The following is a 21,440-nucleotide window of genomic DNA, read 5'->3' on the forward strand; positions in this document are numbered from 1 at the left end:
CTCTACCACTGAAGAACAGTGGCAGCCGTGTGTACCATCCACGACATGCACCGCAGGAACTCACCAAGTTTCATTAGGCAGCACCCTCCAAACCTAGGACCAATAAGGGGATCAGGGGTTATGGGGAGAAGGCAGGCGGATGAGGATGAGAACAATATTAGCCATGATTGAATGGCGGAGCAGACTCGATGGACCGAGTGACCGAATTCTGCTCCTGTGTCTTATGATCTTATGGTCTTATGACCACTACCGTCTCAAAAAACAAGAGCAGCAGATACCTCAGGGCACCACCACTTGTAGGTTCCCTCCGATTCATTCACCATCCTGACTTGGAAATATAACACCATTCTTTCACTGTTGCTCTCCAAAAGAGGAAGGTCATCCAGTGTTGAAAGAGGATGAACGATCTCCAAAAGAGGAAGGTCATCCAGTGTTGAAAGAGGATGAACGATCTCCAAAAGAGGAAGGTCATCCAGTGTTGAAAGAGGATAAATGATCTCCTCCATTTAGCCAAGGTAAGCCACTCTTCTCAAAACTATCAACCCACACATTCACAGACACATCACACATCAACAGGGATTTTGCACAATGCCAGCTCAAGGGACACCACCACTCAGTGTCCCACACACACACACACACCTCCATCTCTCCTGTGGATCATGTCCTCACCATGTCCATGGCCCCACTCACCACTTACACATGCCAGGCATCCTTATCATCTGGCCTGGCAGGCATCCTGCCTACACCATTTCCATTTGTCTTCATGCAGGACAAGCTGGCACACAACAAAAGGAAGAGAACATTAAGAACGTAAGAACTAGGAGCAGGAGTAGGCCATCTGGCCCCTCGAGCCTGCTCCGCCATTCAATGAGATCATGGCTGGTCTTTTGTGGCTGATCTTTTGTGGACTCAGCTCCATTTTACGGCCCGAACACCATGACCCTTAATCCCTTTATTCTTCAAAAACACTATCTATCTTTATCTTAAAAACATTTAATGAAGGAGCCTCAACTGCTTCACTGGGCAAGGAATTCCATAGATTCACAACCCTTTGGGTGAAGAAGTTCCTCCTAAACTCAGTCCTAAATCTACTTCCCCTTATTTTGAGGCTATGCCCCCTAGTTCTGCTTTCACACGCCATTGGAAACAACCTTCCCACATCTATCCTATCTATTCCCTTCATAATTTTATATGTTTCTATAAGATTCCCCCCCACATCCTTCTAAATTCCAATGGGTACAGTCCCAGTCTACTCAACCTCTCCTCATAATCCAACTCCCTCAACTCTGGGATTAACCGAGTGTATCTCCTCTGCACACCCTCCAGCGGCAGTACATCTCAGGTAAGGAGACCAAAACTGAACACAATACTCCAGGTGTGGCCTCATTAACACCTTATACAGTTGCAGCATAACCTCCCTAGTCTTAAGCTTCATCCCTCTAGCAATGAAGGACAAAACTCAATTTTCCTTCTTAATCACCTGTTGTACCTGTAAACCAACTTTTTGCGACTCATGCACTAGCACACCCATGTCTCTCTGCATAGCAGCATGTTTTAATACTTTATCATTTAAATAATAATCCCTTTTTCTGTTATTCCTACCAAAATGGATAACCTCACATTTGTGAACATTGTATTCTGTCTGCCAGACCCTAGCCCATTCACTTAACCTATCCAAATCCCTCAGCAGGCTTCCGGTATCCTCTGCACTTTTTGCTTTACCACTCATCTTAGTGTCATCTGCAAACTTGGACACATTGCGCTTGGTCCCCAACTCCAAATCATCTATGTAAATTGTGAACAATTGTGGGCCCAACACTGATCCCTGAGGGACACCACTAGCTACTGACTGCCAACCAGAGAAACACCCATTAATCCTCGCTCTTTGCTTTCTATTAATTAACCAATCCTCTATCCATGCTACTACTTTACCCTTAATGCCATGCATCTTTATCTCATGCAGCAACCTTTTGTGTGGCACCTTGTCAAAAGCTTTCTGGAAATCCAGATATACCACCTCCGTTGGCTCACGTTATCTACCGCACTGATAATGTCCTCAAAAAATTCCACTAAATTAGTTAAGCAGGACCTGCCCTTTATGAACCCATGCTGCATCTGCCCAATGGGACTATTTCCATCCAGATGCCTCCCTATTTCTTCCTTGATGATAGATTCCAGCATCTTCCCTCCTACGGAAGTTAAGATAACTGGCCTACATTACCCGCTTTCTGCCTTCCTCCTTTATTAAACAGTGGTGTCACATTTGCTAATTTCCAATCTGCCGGGACCACCCAGTGAATTTTGGTAAATTATCACTAGTGCATTTGCAATTTCCCTAGCCATCTCTTATGGCATTCCATCAGGGCCAGGAGACTTGTCTACCTTTAGCCCCATTAGCTTGCCCATCACTACCTCCTTAGTGATAACAATCATCTCAAGATCCTCACGTGTCATAACCTCATTTCCATCAGTCACTGGCATGTTATTTGTGTCTTCCATTGTGAAGACCGACCCAAAAAACCTGTTCAGTTCCTCAGCCATTTCCTCATCTCCCATTATTAAATCTCGCTTCTCATCCTCTAAAGGACCATTATTTACCTTAGCTACTCTTTTTTGTTTTATATATTTGTAGAAACCTTTACTATCTGTTTTTATATTCTGACCAAGTTTGCTCTCATAATCTATCTTACTCTTCTTCATAGCTTTTTTAGTAGCTTTCTGTTGCCCCCTAAAGATTTCCCAGTCCTCTAGTCTCCCACTAATCTTTGCCACTTTGTATGCTTTTTCCTTCAATTTGATACTCTCCCTCATTTCCTTAGATATCCTCGGTCGATTTTCCCTCTTTCTACCGTCCTTCCTCTTTGTTGGTATAAACCTTTGCTGAGCACTGTGAAAAATCGCTTGGAAGGTTCTCCACTGTTCCTCAACTGTTTCACCATAAAGTCTTTGCTCCCTGTCTCCCTAACTATGAGATCATTAATCAATCCTGTATCATTACACAGGACCAGATCCCGGGCCACTTGTTCCCTCGTAGGTTCCATTACATACTGTTCTAGGAAACTATCGCGGATACATTCTATAAACTCCTCCTCAAGGCTGCCTTGACCGACCTGGTTAAACCATTCGACATGTAGATTAAAATCTCCCATGATAACTGCTGTACCATTTCTAGATGCATCAGAGGTCCTACACTGGTGGAGGAGTGGCTGAACTCAAGGTCCTGACAGACTTTGAAGGTAGAGTAATTTAGCTGGCCGGTGAGGATGTGGATTGTTCGGGTGCTGACGGTGAGGTCAGCAGCGCTCAATCAGGAGAGGATCCTGCACTGCAACATCTATCACTAGAAATAGCTGGTCATGTGTTCAACGATTTAGGATTAAAGATTTGGAATTCCCTCTGTCACTCTCCTTTGAATTAATCTTAAAAACATACCTCTTTCGCCAAGCATTTGGCCATCTATCCAAATATATCTGTAAGTGGCTTGGTTTTAATTTCTATCTGATAAGATAATGAAGTATCTTGGGCTATTATACTAAGTTAAATGTGTTATTTAAATCCAAGTTGTTGATGTTGGATGGGCAAGTACTCAATTTACACTATTTTAGTATGGAGAAGGAAGCAAATGCCACAAAACCACATCGGGCACTCAATATGAGGAGGCAGGAAAGAGAAACAATGGGCGAAATTCTCTCGCAAGGCCTCACGAGATTTGAAACATATTGAATGTCTCGCGAGCTTGAACAACATCGCTGGACGAGATCCAGATTAACATATTTAAGTGAGTCATTAGGCTCATTTGCATATGTTGAGACCCGATTCTCCAGAGGCCCAGGAACTAATGACCTCGCCTGGGAGACCTCACCATGGTGCAGTTTAGCACTGGTACACACAAACATGGACCAGGCATAATGGCACCTGGCCTCCGGGTTGTAGTGCTCTGGGCAGGGTGCTACCCAGCACACCCACTGGCACCTGGGAACATTGGCACTGCCAGCCTGGCACTTTAGCACTGCCATCCAGGCACCCTAGCAGTGCCACCCTGTCACTGCCGGGGTGCCCGGGTGACACATCCAGACTGACAGGGGCACTGCCAGAGTACCAAGCTGGCAATGCCAAGATAGCCATGCCAGGTATCAAGGTTGGGGGTGCTCTGCCCTTAACATGTGGGATGGGGGGGGGGGGGTGCTCGAGGACCCCCTAAGAGGTACACTGGGGCAGTCGGGGGGGGGGGGGAGGAGTCCAGGGGCTGCTGTGGAGGAGCAGTGGTGGGGTGTCGAAGGATTGGGACAGCATTTAGAAATGGTGGCAAATCTGACCGAGGCAAAAAAATACTGTTGGATTGCGGCATTATTCTTGGCACTGCACGCACCGAGAAACACCAATTGTACGCACCTGAAACGGTATTCTGTTTTTTTTGCCTGTTAAATCGTGCCCTATGTTCTCTCAGCAAAGCTGAATTGCACCTGATGTGTGTTCCTTCCCAATTCCTCGCTATACAAATTCATGCATTTTGGGCAAGTGCCCAAAAGCGAGGTCCCACAGCTGTCCACTCATCCCGCATCGCAATTCAGCGCCCCATAGAAAAAGTGGGTCCCGGGGGAAAAAAAGTTTGAAAAATAGTGGGATAGCATGATATGAGCTTGGTTTGGTTGCACAAAAGAAATGCGGCTATTGAGGGAAATTTTGGGGAAGTCAGATCTTCTAGTTTTGGAAGGCATACATTGCTTGTTTGATTATGGGGGGATGGGAGATATGAGACCTTTGTGGTCTCGTTGTTCTATTGAGAACCTAAGGCTGTTTTTTAAATTAAGACCGTAGTGTATTAAAGTGTTTAAAATTAATATGAACGCACCAATATGAAGCAAACATCAACATTTCTCAGAGGGCATGTCTCCCTACAGTGGTTAGAATTTATAAATGTGCTGCCTTAAACTCCAACTGGAATTAGGTTAGAATTATAAGATTAGGTTCAAATACTCGACTCTGAGAAAATAAACTGAAACATTTTTCAGCAAAAGATCCTGCTACTGGGCAACAGAAGTTTTGAAATATAAAGGAAGATTATTAAGGAAGGTTATTTTCAAGAAAGTTTTTTAAAATGTCCCTTCTTAAATGAAACATTAGCAATGCCCACACAAATTCTAAAACACTGGAAAATAAACCAGATAAATTGTCAAAAATTATAATTGCTGGAGGCTAATTGTTCCCCCCTCCCAAGTCACACTCCAAATGAAAATAAACCTTGGGCCTCCCACCCTTGGGCTGGTAGAACCCTTCAGATACATCGGTTTTTATATTCTTTAATAAAAATGAAGGAATGTTATCCATGCAAACCGTTCAAATTGTAAGCCAATGTCCCATTACACTTCCAACGTCATTGACTTGCGCTCTGATTTGCCTCTGAGCAATTAGACATTTTGAAGCAGTTGATCAGTTTTGCTGGTTCTCGAGGTTGACGTGCATCCTGTTGGTAATTTGTACCAGTTATAAAATTTGATGCTTGCTATTTCATACTGGGTTCAATTAACAGAAAGCAAATATGCACCAATTTAAATTGTAGCCCTTTCACAGATAAAATCTTAATTTCAAACAATAAAATATACCTCAGCGTGTTGTTTTCCCCTTTGAGATGAAGCTTTTCTTACTGAAAACTGTTTCTTCAGGAACTGCTTAGTATTCACAGGTGGGTCATCAGATTCAATTTGTTTTTTAAATTGGGTGACTAAATGCAATGAGCTGCTTGATGTATGTTCCTCAGCCTGTCAATATTATAAAAATGGATGACATTGTTAAATAGGATTTTTTTTTAAAAAGAGGCAGCTTAATAAGGGCCGTGTTAGATTATCATTCCCGCCTAGATTTTTAAGTCATTTATTATTCAGTTATTCCTCATAAATATTCAACAGTTCTCCAAAGTACATTTGCAAACATAATAGAACAAAATGACCCAAAACTGGTGCAACGCAATAAATAGATTGTGCGACTGAAAATCTCGACATGAAGTTAATGTTGCTCTTTGCACCAAAAGATATCTTGAAGCAGTACTAGATAAATAACTATACTGCACCCTTCAATGTTTGCTTCAATCCACATGCTCGAGGGAAGATTAACTAAACATTATTAAAGGTAAACATATTTTGAGCTTCATTATCAAGGAAGAAAAAGTAAAAGTGAACAGAAAATTTAGGTTCACAGTGTATAAAATTATTCACCAGAACAAATGTTTTGGTCACAAAACATAGATGTCCAGGAAAATTGATGTAACAATTACTTGATAATCAACCCAATCAAATATCATTTTTTTAATAGTTTTTTTTAAGAATACCCAATTATTTATTTCTCTAATTAAGGGCAATTTAACATGGCCAATCCACCAACCTGCACATCTTTTGGGTTGTGGGGGCGAGACCCATGCAAACACAGGGAGAATGTGCAAAACTCCACACGGGCAGTGAACTGAGGCCGGGATAGAACCCGGGTCCTTAGCGGTGTGAGGCAGCAGTGCTAACCACAGCGCCACCGCGCTATCCCCAATCAAATATTATTACCACAGTGCCATCTTTAAACCTTTTGAAAATAATGCATGAATGCTTTCTGTTATTAATATGCTGTCATGTATAGAGTACTAAATGATACAGGGTATAAACATGCCATTGATATTCTTCTCCATATGAGCTATCTATGCACCTTCTAAACTCTGCTGCATTTCCTTCCTTCTCCAAAAGAAATGGAACATATTATTTAAGAGTAGGCCATCTGACTCTTGAGCCTGCTCCGTCATTTGATAAGAACATTGCTGGTCTGAATATGGTCTCAACTCTACTTTCCTGTCTGCATCCATAAGCCTTCACTCTTTTGTCTATAATGCAAAAGCAGAAAGGTAGTCTGCAGGATTTTCCATTGGTGGTATCCTCTGTCCCACCAGCAGTGAACCCATGCGTGCGCATTTCTCAACAGTGTGGGGTGGTCCACAATGGGGAAACCCCATTGGCTGGCTGCGGAACCGGAGAATCCCGCTGCCAGCGGGGGCTCACCACACTGGAAATCGGGGCTGGCGGGACAGCGAATCCCGTCCAGTACTGTCCCATTGTGCAATGAGGACAATTTCTTAGGGGCACAAACCTACTGTATCAGTTTAAAATTCTAATTCCTTTTAGTACCACAAGGTGGGACAGACCATCTTCTGCACCATTATTTTGGCAGTGTACCTGAATTGTAATGACCTTGGAGCATTCTCTCAAAAAACATTCAGCCACAAAGTTGAACCTTGGATTACATGTGTTATTTTGGCCTTGTGCTGAAAGGAGTGTTCTGTGGCAGTAAAGTTGCAGTTTCAATGGAATTAATGGGCTGAATTTCTAACTGGTTGCTGAGGTATGACTTGGTGTGCGAATATCCACATTCAGTTTTTCTTGGAGGAAATCAAATTTTCCTCTGCATTCTTAATCTCGCAGTATTTTCCTCTGGACCCTTTGCAGCTAGGTAATGCCTGGTGTTAAAAACTCACATCCACCCCTGCTTAGGTCAAATTCCCATTTTAAACGGGTGACAAAATCGGATTTCCTCCCACGCACCATTTTCATCTAGTGACACGGGTTTTGGAACTGTTAAAAGCCAGGTTTCAGAATTTGTGAGGAAAATGGAAAGCCTGCTGAGGAGTCTGGAACACCTTCATGTAAATTGACCCTTACATTGACCACCTTGTGTATTTGTTCACATGCAGTACAGTACTTTGCCAATGGAGAATGGTCCATAAATCAGTGAGAAATGTTACAAAATGTCCTTTCAACCTGTGTCATCATCTTTTCTACTGTGATTTAAATGGCTTTGCCTGCTAAAAAAAGACTTGTTTTGACACCATCTGCTCCCTTACATTGATTGACACAACACTTTGCTTTGAAACTGAAATGGGGAGCCATTTCTTCCCAGAAAAAAGTCCATTATTTGGACAACTGTGACCATTACCAATGCCTCAACCCCTAATAGGTTCCAGCACAGGAGGTGTTATGTTCATCTGAGAATGAATGATAGTTCCGACAACTTGCAATTGCAAATGATTTGGGGTCAAAATCCTGGAACTCCCTTTCTAACGACATAGCAGTAGATTTAAAACAGATGAGGAGGCATACTTCTCGCAGAGGGTGTTGAATTTGTGGAACTCACTGTCCCATAATGTGGTGGAGTCCAAATCATTAAATGGTTTCAAGAGAGGGATAGATGTATTTCTGATTTTAAAAACGGGTTACAGGGATATAGGGAACAGGTAGGGAGGTGGCTTTGAGGCCAGGAAGAGATCGACCGAGATCTGATTGAATGGCGGAGCAGGCTTGAAGGGCTGAATTGCCTACTTCTGCTCCTAATTCCTATGTTCCTTTGACACTATGAGTATACCTACACCACATGGACTGTATGATTTCAAGAAGGCAGCTTGGCACCACCTTTGGGGCATAAAGGTTGCATTGGTGATCTGAGAGGAAATGGGCATGGGTGGCATGGGTGATCTGAGGGTGCATGGAGGATATAAGGGTGTGGAGGTGGCATAGGTGATCTGAGCTAGGGTGAGGTTGAAAGGCTTTAAACATTGTGGGATTATCCCAATCTGTTGTAGAACTAGAGTTACTGGAGGGAATTAACTGGCCTGTCTCGGCGCTCATACTCCTCAGGCACTCCAGAGCAGCTCGCAAACCACCCTTCAAATCTGACCCCTGCGCAAGTCAGGTTTCCCAAGCCCAGAGCAAGATCCAGCCCAATTAGTTAAGCTGTTCTATTTGTAGTCAGTGCATAATTAATAGACTGTAACATCGAGCAGGAGGGTAAGTCACAGAGATTTAAGATTAGCAAATTAATTGATTTCTCTGATATTCACCAATACTGCTGTAATAAAACAGAAGCTTGTGTGTTCGTATGGAAAATAAAATAAAATATTTAATACACTACACACCAACAAATTATATACTGCATTAAAATAATCTGTTGTATTTGTATTATAGGTAAGGGCTGCAAGATTTAAATTTGTACATGTATAACAGTTGCTACACTTTAATTAAATACAACATGCACAGGGCACACGACTATTAGCAGCCATATGCAGGCTTAAATACTTTTTCTTGATTTGAAAATACATGATGCTGCCACCTGCGCCTGAAACAGATAGTGGCATCTTCCTCAAAACCTATTGATGCATGTAAGTCATAGATAAAAAAGAACTCATACATATTATATAGCCACAATAAAATGTGCCTACATTTTATGCAGGAATAGAGCTTTTTATTTATGGCACAAGCGAGTTGGAAATAATCCGAACAGTGGTAATATAAAATAAAAACATGGAATCTCATCTGCAATTAACATCTGACAAATCTCTACAGGTGAGAGCTGATGAGAGCACAAGTCTGAGGCCACCTAAAGCAGACTAAAATCCGTATAAAATAGATGAAACACATTTTAAATTAATTCCCTTGAGTAACTTATAATTCACTGCCAGTACTTCAAAACCCGGAAACATCACACGTAATTATGTCCTCCCAATTGGCCAAATATCATTGACGTTGCCTAAATATTTTAACTGTATACTTAACTATTTTAACTGTGATTAATCTGCAAAAAGAGCTTTAGTACTTGTGTCATAATGGGCTCGATTCTCCGCTCCCACGCCGGGTGGGAGAATCGCGGGAGGGCAGCTCTGGCACCCCCCGCGATTCGCCCACCCTACCCCCCCAAAATGGCGTGTCGTGTTTTGGGACACGCCGCTCGGAGAATCGCGGGCCGCCGTTTTTCACGGCGGCCCCCGATTCTCCGAGCCGGGCGGCCTGCCGTTCCCAACCGGTTCACGCCGGCGGCAACCACACCTGGTCGCTGCCGGCGTGAACATGGCGCCAATACCTGGTTTGTTGCTTGTGGGGGGCAGAGAGGGGAGTGAGCACCACGACCGTGCTCGGGAGGGGACTGGCCCGCGATCGGTGCCCACCGATCATCGGGCCGGCGTCTCAAAGGGGCAGCGGAGGGGAACATGGCAACCGGGAAGGCGTCATTAGGCGCACCGGCCGCGTCATTCCCGGCGGCCGAGATTTATGGCACGGCCCTCCTAGCCCCCCCCCCCCCCCCCCCCGGGGGGGGGGGGGCAGAATAGGGGGCCAGGAGAGGCCTCCGATGCCATCGTGAACCTCTCCGGGTTTCACGACGGCAATGGGCCTTGCAGAGAATTCCGCCCAATATTTCTGATGTGTTACTCTCCTAGTAAGAGTACACAAAATTTTACACGTTTGTGCTCATCATTCTTAAAAAAGTGAGGTTTGTTGGACTAATTCAACTATTTCAACAAGGCTCTAAAGGTAGCCCGCACCTACCTCCCCTAGCCACAGCTGAAAATCACCCTACAGATGCCAAACACAAAACAGGCCTACAAAGCTAATGGCCCTCATAATCAATAGGTCAGGGTTTTTCAAACTCAGGATTGTGACCTGTGAGTGGATCGCGGAGCAATTGGTCGTGGCATTCCCAATTGAGGGAGAAGCGCCCAATGGCTGCGACCGCCTTTTAAAAATGCCGCAACCGGCCTTTAAACACAAACGATGGAGTGTACCTGCCAGATGCAGCAACAGAGAGCAGGTCACACGCCCGTCGTGTACACTGACATCCCACGCCCTCTACATTTGTGTTTTGGGCACAATCACGGAGGAGAGATTCCTCCATTTTGTAGCTGCCAGCAAGCAAGCAAGCAACAGGACTGTGTGAAAACTGAAGATGGGTTAATAAGGAAGAGAGGGTGAGAGACACAAATAGGCCAGGATCTCACAATTGAATCTGCTGGAGAGAGCTTCCAAGGAGGGTCCACTGCAAAGCAGTGCTGGTGCCGAGTTCCAGGGCCACTGGCAAACAGCCAACAAAGAAAAAAACTGAAATCTGGAACAAAGCAGTCTGAAAGTGATTTATTGAGGTGCAGCTTTGTTCTTTGCACCAATGCAAATCAGTTGCAAAGCCATGTCTGTTTTTTTCTGGTAAATGAAGGTTTAAAACCATCAAAACGAGGACAAACCTCGTGATTTTTTTCGAAAGGATACAGCAAGAGCTTCAATCTCAGCTGAAGTCCTTAGCAGAAATATAACATTAAATGACAAAGCAAGTGGGGTTATGAGGACCAGGCAAGCTCTCCTATCGCATTAAAGGTAAGAAATAATGGTGGGTTGCGAAGATCGGCTGGTGTGGGTACCAAAGGTTGGCCAGTTGTTAAAAGTGGGTCCTGGGAAAAAACGTTTGAAAAACACTGTACTAGGTCTATACCAAGACGATACCACTCCCCTCCTTTCAAGTCCTACACCCATGACACAGCCATCCAGGTTCCTTTATTGGCAGAATTAACAAAGCAAAACAGAAATATACAAAATTAGCAACAGAAAAACACAAATACAACAACTTATATTTATATAGCAACGGAGGAACTAGGAGCATGAATAGGCCATTTGGCCCCTCGAGCCAGCTCCGCCATTCAATTCGATCAGGGTTGATCTTCTACCTCACTATCCCTTGAGGCTTTACTATCCAGAAATCTATCTGGGGCTAGAGAATTCCAAAACCCTCTGAGTGAAGAATTTCATAGAATCATAGCATTTACAGAAGGGGACAATTCATGGGCATTATAAGACCATAAGATATAGGAGCAGAATTAGGCCACTTGGCCCATCGAGTCTGCTCCGCCATTCAACCATAGCTGATATTTTCCCATCCCCATTTTCCTGCCTTCTCCCCATAACCCATGATCCCCTTATTAATCAAGAACCTATCTATCTCTGTCTTAAAGACACTCAGTGAACTGGCCTCCACAGCCTTCTGCAGCAAAGAGTGCCACAGATTCACCACCCTCTGGCTGAAGAAATTCCTCCTCATCTCTGTTTTAAAGGATCGCCCCTTTAATCTGAGATTGTGTCCTCTGGTTCTAGTTTTTCCAAGATGCTGCCTCAGCGACAGTTAAGGAATGGCGTTATATTTCCAAGTCAGGGTGGTGAGTGACATGGAGGAGAACCAGCAACACTCAAGAAATTTGGCACCATCCAGGACAAGCAGCCCACTTGATTGCTCCCCCTTCCACAAACATTCAAACCTTTCACCACCGGAATATTGCCAGGGCCCATAGCCTTTGCAGTATCCAGTGCCTTCAGCCGTTTCTTGATATCACATAGAGTGAATCGTATTGGCTGAAGACTAACATCTGTGCAGCTGGAGACCTTGCACTTATGTGCAGGGCTAGTTTAAATCGTCCCCAACTGCACTACGTTACGATCCCGGTTGATGTTATAACTGGACAGGAAGATCCCAGAATGGAACCCTGGCTCAAAAAACCATAACTTTTATATATTCTTTATCAAACCCCGGACAGGCGCCGGAATGTGGCGACTAGGGGCTTTTCACAGTAACTTAATTGAAGCCTACTCGTGACAATAAGTGATTTTCATTTCATTTCAAACGTGGAGGACCAGAGTTACAGCTAATTAGTCGTAACAACAATCAAATTATTAAACACGGAAAAATTGGATTAAAATCAAATACACCTTTAGTCCCCCTTAGGTTAGCAATTACACACAGATTTTAAGATTAATACGAATGACACAAACATTGGAAGCTACAATGGTCTCATAAGCACACAATGTTTTTTTTTCAAAGCACACAGATTGGCTGTGGTCAAACTCTCTGAACCCAAATTAGTGTCTGTGGATTTGTCCTCAGAATCCCCCTCAGATGATTGTCACGCAAGAATTTCCAAACTCTACCTCCAAAAGCACACTTTAAAATCTTCTCTCATAACAATGTTTTCCATTAGCAGTTTGCATTCCAAAATCCACTCCACATTTTCCAAAGAACTCTTTCGAACAGAACTTCTGATCCACATCTACCAGCAAATCCACTCTAGGTTTTACACCAACCCTTTTAGGGTGAGTGAACAAGGTGGTTTAAGGAACTCCTGCACTACCTGCCAGGTCCCAGCAGACACCCATTCCCTTTCTGCTTCTGCTCTTTTAACGTGTGGTGTGACTACCTTCCTGAATGCACCATCCGTATAGTTCTCAGCCTCAATAGATGCACATGGAGATTCCAGCTGTCACTTGAGTTCCAAAACTCGGAGCTCAGGTTTCTGCAGCTTATGACACTTCCTGCACATGTGATTATTTACGCCACAGGAAGTGTCCGCAACTTTCCACATATAGCACCTTTAACATAATGAAATGTCCCAAAGTACCTCACAAGAGCAATGTAAAACAAAGCACAACACCAAGGAAACAATGGGTCAGGCGACCAAAAGCTTGGTCAAAAAAGTAGGTTTTAAGGACTGTCTAAAGGAAGAAAGCGAGGTAGAGAGATGGAGAGTTGTAGGGAGGGAATTCCCAGGTTTGGGGCCTATGTAGCTGAAGGCACATCTATCTGTGGTGGAGCAATTAAAATTGTGGATACTCAAGGGGCCACAATTGGAGGAGCCCAGATATCTCAGAGTGTAGTGGGGCTGGAGGCATCACAGAGATAGGGAGAGGCTTGGCCATGGATGGATTTGAAATCAACAATGAGAATTTTAAAGTTGTGACATTGCTTGATCGGGGTAATGGAAGTCAACGGGCGCAGGAGTGATAGGGCAACAGGACCTGCTGTAAATTAAGACATGGGCAGCTGTATTTTGAATGACCTCAAGGATGATAGAATGTGGGAGACTGGCCAGAGACTGGAATAGTCAAGTCCAGAGATAAAGACAGTATGAGGGGCTGAGACAGGGATAAAGTAAAGCTATGTTACGGAGGTAGAAATAGATGGTGTCAGTGATGGCACAAATATGAGGTTGGATGTTCATCATGGGATCAAATGTGACACCAGGGTGATGTTGCAAACAGATTGGTTTAATCTCAGACTGTTGCCAGGGAGAGGAATTGAATCAGTAGCTAGGGAACTAAGTTTGCAATATTACAAGCAAAGCATAATTTATGTCCTCCAATTTCCTTTAAGCAAAGCCTAAAGGAATTGATTAGTTAGAAAATAAAATTGGAGTGCATATTTAGAAATGTTCCTGTGAACTCAGTGGGGCCGTTGTTCACAGCAAAATATTGATGGTAGATTAGTTTACCAGCACTTGTTCATGCTGCCAGGAAAATGGAACAGAATTTTCTGTAGACAAAGGCAGAATAGAAGGAAAAAGATGCAGCAGGGGAAAACCATGGTAGCAAAAACAGTAAATGCTGGAGACAGCCAGCAGAACGAGCACCATCAGTCAAGAGAATACAAATCAGTTAACATTTCAGGTACAGACCCATCAGAATCCACTACTCCCATATTTTATTTTGTTTTGGATTCTCAACAATGCTTTTTGTTTTGAAAGAAGCGCAAAATGGCACTGAATCAAAAAGGACCACCTTAAAGCTAATTCCACTGAGGCCTCTGTGGGATGGGGAGTACAAAGAGGAGGGAAGTAACATTTCCTAACATCCTTTGCAATGCATTCAAATATGTGAAATTTTAAAGAAAAACTGATTAGACACCAAGGTCAAACATGGCATTTACTTATTTTCAACAGCTATACTGTGTGCCCTAGTCCAATTATCCTCTATCTTCTAATCACAGTTAATCCAAAGAAAACATTTGACCTTCATTCATTGAGGTTAATCTTAACTTTCAACAGTGGCATAAAATGGGCTATATCGGATATACCACCCATCATACACACTGCTTGATTTTGTGTTCCATTAACTTCAATACAAAGTTCAAACTAATTCAGCAGACCTTTTCAAAAGCGATGATTAGTAGATCTTGCTCATCAGTGGTATATTGTCTTTGATCGATGTGTGTGTGTGTGTATGTGTGCGTGTGCGCCCCTGTCTTCATCGAGTACAAAGTTAAGCATACCTTCAAAATGTAAGCTAACGCAGTGGGCATGACTGTTGGCCATTCATTTATTGACAGTAAATGTTCGATTTTCCAATGTGTAATAATAATAAGTTTGTGGATTTCTTTTGGAAGGCAGAGAATCAAAAACAATATGTTGAAAGGTTATCAACTTTGAAATGGTTAGTTGCTACCTTAAAATCAGGCAAAATTTACGATTTAAAAAATTAGTTTTAAGAACTCCAAGTTACAACATATATAAGCAACATCATCATGTTACGAAAATATGTGACAGAAGCCTGTACCTGAAAAGGAGAATATCTGTGAAGCTTCAGTGCCCCCTTCTGATGGAATTTGGCAAAGCAGCTCGAACAGTAATCCTCTCCACACTCCACACAAACCTTTGGAAAGCATAGAAACATGTTAAGGTGAGACTCACTGAAATGCACATTGATTTAAAAGAGAGAAACATTTCTCTGACTCCAAACATGTACAAAGTTATCTTTAAAATTCAGGTGCAGTCAAAAATGAAATGAAACTTAACTGCTTTGGAGCTTGTTTTACAAAATCAACCTCCCAGTGGGGGCCTTGAAATCACCGGGAGCACATGTTGGGAATGGTGAGCACGCTCATAATTTCCCACACATTACACTGAATGGATTGAAAATGATGCTAAATGCATGCAATTTCACGGTGTGTACTCCCAGCAGGCAAGTTTACTGCCTAAATTCCATAAAATTAGCCTTTATGCACATTGATTTTTGAAAAACATCAAGTTAAAGCAACAACACGGAGAAAAAAATTAAATATACAAATAACGCAGAATACAAAGTTATCAGCATTCAGTAGACTGCTTTGTGGAATAAATATAATCGCATAAGTAGGTGGATTGGCCATGTTAAAATTGTCCCTCAGTGTCCAAAGGTTAGTTGGGGGTACGGGGCTGCATGGTTAGGGTTGGGGAGTGGGCCTAGGTGGGGTGCTCCCTCAGAGGGTCAAGTGTAGACTTGATGGCCGAATGGCCTCCTTCTGCACTGTAGGGATTCTAAGTAAAGAGGTGGCTGCTAAAATATCATTTGTAAATGCTGTATAACACGATACGAATTACAATGTGTTCGATGAAATGTTAACAAATTCTGTTTTAAATACTTCACATTTAAATTTGGCAGGTATCAAAATTCTGAAACTGGATAATAGGCAAGTTGCACTGAATATTTTGCCCACCTCCCAATTACAGGGGTTACATCAACGTTCCCCAAGATCTTATTACCATATTCTGGAACATAAAATAGAGAATGAAACAAGTGAATTCATAACCCAAGGAATGCAGCAAACTTACACACAGGCACAATCTAACCCAAAAACATCAGAGTCTGTTCTGAGTGGGATTAGCGGGGTCATTCCCAGTGCCCCACTATCTAACAGAATTCTGTTGCTATTTTGGGCCCCAGCAGGAAACCCCCCTCCCCCACCGAGGCCGCACTTTGTGTCTTTGCCTGCACTGAGGATCTCCATGGAGCGAAGCTTCTCAGTACAGGAAGAGATCAGGACGCCATTCGTAATGACGCCCTGAACCCTCGACCCCAAAGCGACTGCCGGACCACCACCCCCCAATGCCCCTCGGAGCTCCTCGGGACCGCCCGCATCCCACCTCAAATGGGCAGGGCACCACCGCAGCGCAGGTAACATGCTTGTCTGGCACCTTGGAACTGCTATCCTGGCACCTGGTAGTGCCCCTGCCAACCTGACAGTGACAGGCTGTCACCAGAGTGGCATTGCTAGGATGCCAGGGTGACAGTGACAGGGTGCCAGACTGGCACCAACAGTGACAGGATGCCACCCTGCCTGGTGGCCAGCTGCCGGGGGGGCCTCCAATCACCTGGGAGAACCCCCGCCTGACCCCTGTTCATGGGGACCAGTGCTCAACAGCGCCTGGCAGTGGTCTCATTGGCGAAGCCGATAGATGCTGGTGACCGTTCGATCCACAGTCGGCACGGCTAAGCAGGTTTTTAAACTCACTTCACCACGCAAGACTGGAACTTGCCCATTGTGGGCAGGACCCAGATTGTGACATCTCGCAAGATCTGGTTAGACCTCGCGAGGCGTAACGGCCATCAGGAATCCCGGGGGAGGCCTACCCCGGGATTCACCAGCCACGTCTAGCTCTGATTCTGCTGAGATGCGGCCAGTAAATCAGCCCTCAGTTCCTCTTCATGCATGAAAATTCAAAGTTTGGAGAAATCAAACCATCACCATGTATGCACATCAGCCACATCACATTTTTTTAAAGTGCAGAGAAGTTTTTAAATGTTAGCGCAAATCATTCAGAAATACACTTTCAGAGATAAGCCTAAAAGTATAGCTGCAAAATGGAAGCCTGGCACAAATTGGCACAAATTCTGAAATGAAAATCACTTATTGTCACAAGTAAGCTTCAATGAAGTTACTGTGAAAAGTCCCTAGTCGCCACATTCCTGCGCCTGTTCGGGGAGGCTGGTACGGGAATTGAATTGTGCTGCTGGCCTGCCTTGGTCTGCTTTGAAAGCCAGTGATTTAGCCCTGTGCTAAACCAGAAATTTGAATGAGCTACATTTTTGCTTATGAATAGCAAAGGATATCACAGAAATGACTGAATTGGACATAAACAAAAATGGAGCCATTCTGGCACAACATAAAATTGTGCTCAAGTCCCTTGTCAGATATTCATTAATTTTTATGTCAAAAAACCTGCATAATGTTGCAGTTTCACCAATGTTTCACTACAGGTTTTTGTGAAATTCTGGACAATCTCAGACAAGAACATCTCAGCTGGATAGGTACATGATGTACACCGAAACATTAGAAGCACTAACCACTATTATAATATGTAGTCTTGTTATAATATTTTGAACAAGAACTTACCACTGGGATACACAATAGTGTACTAAATCGGGAAACAAAGGCTTAAAGCAGTTCAAAAGAAGATTTGGTCATGTCAGATTTGGTCCAGTAGTAGTAGTACTCTTGCCTGAGTAGAAGGGTGTGGGTTTAAGGTCCATATCATGATTCAAACACATAATATAGGCTGAGACTTCTTTGCAGTACTGAAGGAGTGCTGTATAATTGGAGGCGCTGTCTTTCAGAACAGACATTACACAATCATCTCACATGGGAGTAAAAATCACAGAGTACTATTGAAAGGGCTGGGAGAGTGCTCCTGCTGCATTGGGCAATATTTATCATTTAATCAACATCACTCAATTATCTGGTTATATCTGATTGCAGAATGTGTGGAATCTTCCTGCGTAGAAACTGATTGGCATATTTTCCAACACTGGCTTCAATTCAAAACTATTTAATTGTCTGTGACAGGCTTTGGAACAACCTGATGTCTTGAAGGCTGCTACTTTAAAAACAAGTCCTTTTTCCTTTCTGCAAGAGCCCATGATAAGGGATGGCTGGTTGGTCTGTAGAAGGACAGAAAGTTTCCATATATACAAATACAGCAGTGAACATGTTGAAAGGAGATAAAGAAGGAAAGAGAAGGAAGGGAAACAGGCGCTGGCTGCAAAAATTGATTCTAAGTGAATGGAACTTGTGGCAGCATCAAACACAACACCAATGTGATGTCTGTGTTGGCAGTGGGCTGCAGGTCATGGTGCAGCATGTGATTTAACTTAGCAAGAGCTTCCTTTGGAAGGCAAAGCCATTCCAATTATTCTTCCTCCAACAACTGCAAATAGGAGAATCTTTGTCTGTACTGTTACAACCACATGGGGAAGAGTGAGATTGATGTAACAGGGTTTTTGTGTGAATTTAGAGAGGATGTGCTTTGCCAATTCTGCAGGTCCCAGTATTTATGCTTTCAGATTGTAAACAATTAGTCGGACAAGTTTTCTTAGGTTAAACAAAATAAAAGATAAGCTTATTGAAACTATTTCCCAAACATATTTTTTTAATGGTTAAATAACAACCACCACATGTCACAGAACCACAGAATTGTTAAGGAGCAGAAGGAGGCCATCCGGCCAATCGTGTCTGCACCAGTTCTCCAAATGAGCATTGTGGTTCAGTGTCATTCTCCGGCCTTTTCCCCTTGAACATTGTTCCCATTCAAATAATCATCAAACCCCCTCTTGAATGCCTCGATTGAACCACACTTCCAAGCAGCACATTCCAGACTTGAACCACCCAATTTGTGCATGCTTTTTCTCACATCACATTTGCTTATTTTGCAAATCATTTAAATCTTTGCCGTCTCGTTCTCTATCCTTTTATGAGTGGGAATAGTTTCTGCCTGTCCACTCTATCCAGGCCCCTCATTTTGACACCTGTATCAAATCTCCTCTCAGCCTTCTTCTCTCCAAGGAGAACAGTCCATGTCTCAAATCTATCCCCATGACTGAAGTTTCTCATTCCTGGACCCTATCTTGTAAACCTCGATGGACTCTCTCCAATGTGTTCACACCCTTCCTCTAGTGTGGCACCCAGAAATGTATACAACACTCCAAATGAGGTCTAACTAGTGTCTTGTATAAATTCAACATAACCCCCTTGCTCTTGTACACCATGTCCGGTTAATAAAGCCCAGGATATTGAATGCTTTATTAACTCCATCTGTCCTGCCACCTTCAATGATCTATGCACACATACACCCAGGTCCTTCTGCTCCTGCATCAACTTAAGAATTGTGCCCCTAATTTTATATTGTCTCTTCACATAATTTCATCTACCACCTATCTGTCCACTTGCAACAACGTGGGAGGGATTTTCCATAAGAGGCATTTCGTGGCCTGCCATTAGCTGGTGGCAGGATCTTCTTGTCACACCACTGTCAACGTGTTTTCCATTGAATGCACACCTCACCGCCATGAAACCCGTGGCGACGGCGAGGGGCCGGAAGATACCGCCAGTATGAACAGTGGAATGTTCCAGGTCTTGTCTATGTCAATTTGAAAATCTACACTGTACTCCTCAAAGTATACAATGCTTCCAAGTTTTGTGTCGTCTGCAAACAGTGAAATTGCCCCCTGCGCACCAAGATCCGCATAGCAATGGCGGCATAATGGTTAGCACCGCTGCCTCACAGCACCTGGAACCCGGGTTCGATTCCTTGGTCAGCCTCTGGGTGCTCCAGTTTCCTCCCACAAGTCCAGAAAGACGTGCTTGGTAGGTGAATTGGACATTCTGAATTCTCCCTCAAGTATACCCGAACAGGCGCCATAGTGTGGCAACTAGGGGATTTTCACAGTAACTTCACTGCAGGGTTAATGTAAGTGTACTTGTGACACTAATAAAAGGTTATAATAATATCTAGCTCATATCATATCATATTTCCACATGGCAATCTGGTGGGGGAGGTCGGGTCATCCTTGTACTGTGAAGGGGTGGGGGTGACCCAGAAAATTCCCTAGTGGCGGGGAATTGCCTTGTGGGGGGGATTAGAGGGCACCAGCCTCCAGACCTTGCTATTGGGCCGCCTGCTGAAAATGATGGCCCGATAGTTCAATTCACAAGGGAATCCTTGCAATCCCCGCTGTACATAGATTTGCAAGTGATTGTGAATTGCCTCTAGATTCCCGCTCCCAGCACGAGCACAAATCTGAAGCGATTCGTCTCCACAGGGAGAATATAGGGCAGGATTCTCCGTACCCTGCAAGGTCAGAGAATCCCCGGGGGGCGGCGCAAATTCCGCCCCGCCGCCTCATGCCGGATACCGTATTCTCCAGCGCCGTTTTTCAGGCGGGAGCGGGATTCACGCCACGCTGGTCGGGGGCCGTTGGCAGTGACCCCCCTGGCGATTCTCCAGGCCCCGCTAGGCCGAGCAGCCGTCCCTTTTTGGCCAGTTCCGCCGGCGTGAATCACTCAACTCACGTACCGGTGGGACCTGGCAGGTAAGCCGGCGGGGGCGGTCCTCGGGGGGGGGGGGCGCGGTGGGATCCGATCCCAGGGAGAGCCCCCAAGGTGGCATGGCCCGCTATCAGGGCCCACTGATCTGCGGGTGGGCTGTTTCCGTGGGGGCAATCCTTTCTTCCACGGAGCCCTACAGGGGCCGGAGAAGAGACGCCCTCGTGCATGCAGCAAAATATGCCTGCCGGTCTGTGCATGCACGGAACCACGCCGACAGTTCCGCGTATGCGCAAGATCACGCCATCCCTTCGCCACCGGCTGGAGCAGCACCAACCCGTCAGGTGTCCACCACGCTCCCGAAAACTAGGAGAATTCCGCACTTTCGGGGGCTGTTGACGCCGGAGTGCTTGGCGCCAGTTCTCCCGCCGGCGTGGGAACTGAGTCCCCAGAAGGGAGAATCCCGGCCATAGTCTCCCAAACGGAGATATCAGTCCTTCTTTTCAGAGCATCATCAACCTTTGGAATTCTTTCCTTCAGACAGCAGTGAATCATGGATAATTGAATACATTTTAGGCTTAGTTAGACAGATTTTTACTCAAAAGTTTGAGCTTTTTGAAAAAGGGGGGTGTCCAACAAAAGAAGATGTTTGATAAGGGAGTCAAACATTATGGGCGACAGGCAGGAAAGTGGAGTTAAGGGCACAATCAGATCAGCCATGATAATTTTGATGGCAGAGGAGATTTGATGGGCCATAT

The 21,440-nt window shown here is 44.3% G+C and overlaps 1 protein-coding gene across 13 annotated transcripts in view; it reads right to left on the reverse strand.

The window, feature by feature from the left end:
• The window catches only part of zbbx (zinc finger, B-box domain containing), a 165,097-nt gene that overhangs the window by 123,389 nt on the left and 20,268 nt on the right, over positions 1-21,440 (reverse strand). For 12 of the 13 annotated variants that reach the window (XM_038816052.1, XM_038816053.1, XM_038816050.1 and 9 more), the window contains 2 exons: positions 15,162-15,257; positions 5,604-5,759 (listed from right to left, as the gene is read on the reverse strand). In XM_038816052.1, the coding sequence (XP_038671980.1) occupies positions 5,604-5,759; positions 15,162-15,257 (252 nt within the window). The remainder of the gene's footprint in view (positions 1-5,603; positions 5,760-15,161; positions 15,258-21,440) is intronic. The other variant, XM_038816049.1, reaches the window with a different exon arrangement.

This window comes from Scyliorhinus canicula, chromosome 13 (assembly GCF_902713615.1).
Source record: "Scyliorhinus canicula chromosome 13, sScyCan1.1, whole genome shotgun sequence".
Classification (NCBI taxonomy): Eukaryota; Metazoa; Chordata; class Chondrichthyes; order Carcharhiniformes; family Scyliorhinidae; genus Scyliorhinus; species Scyliorhinus canicula.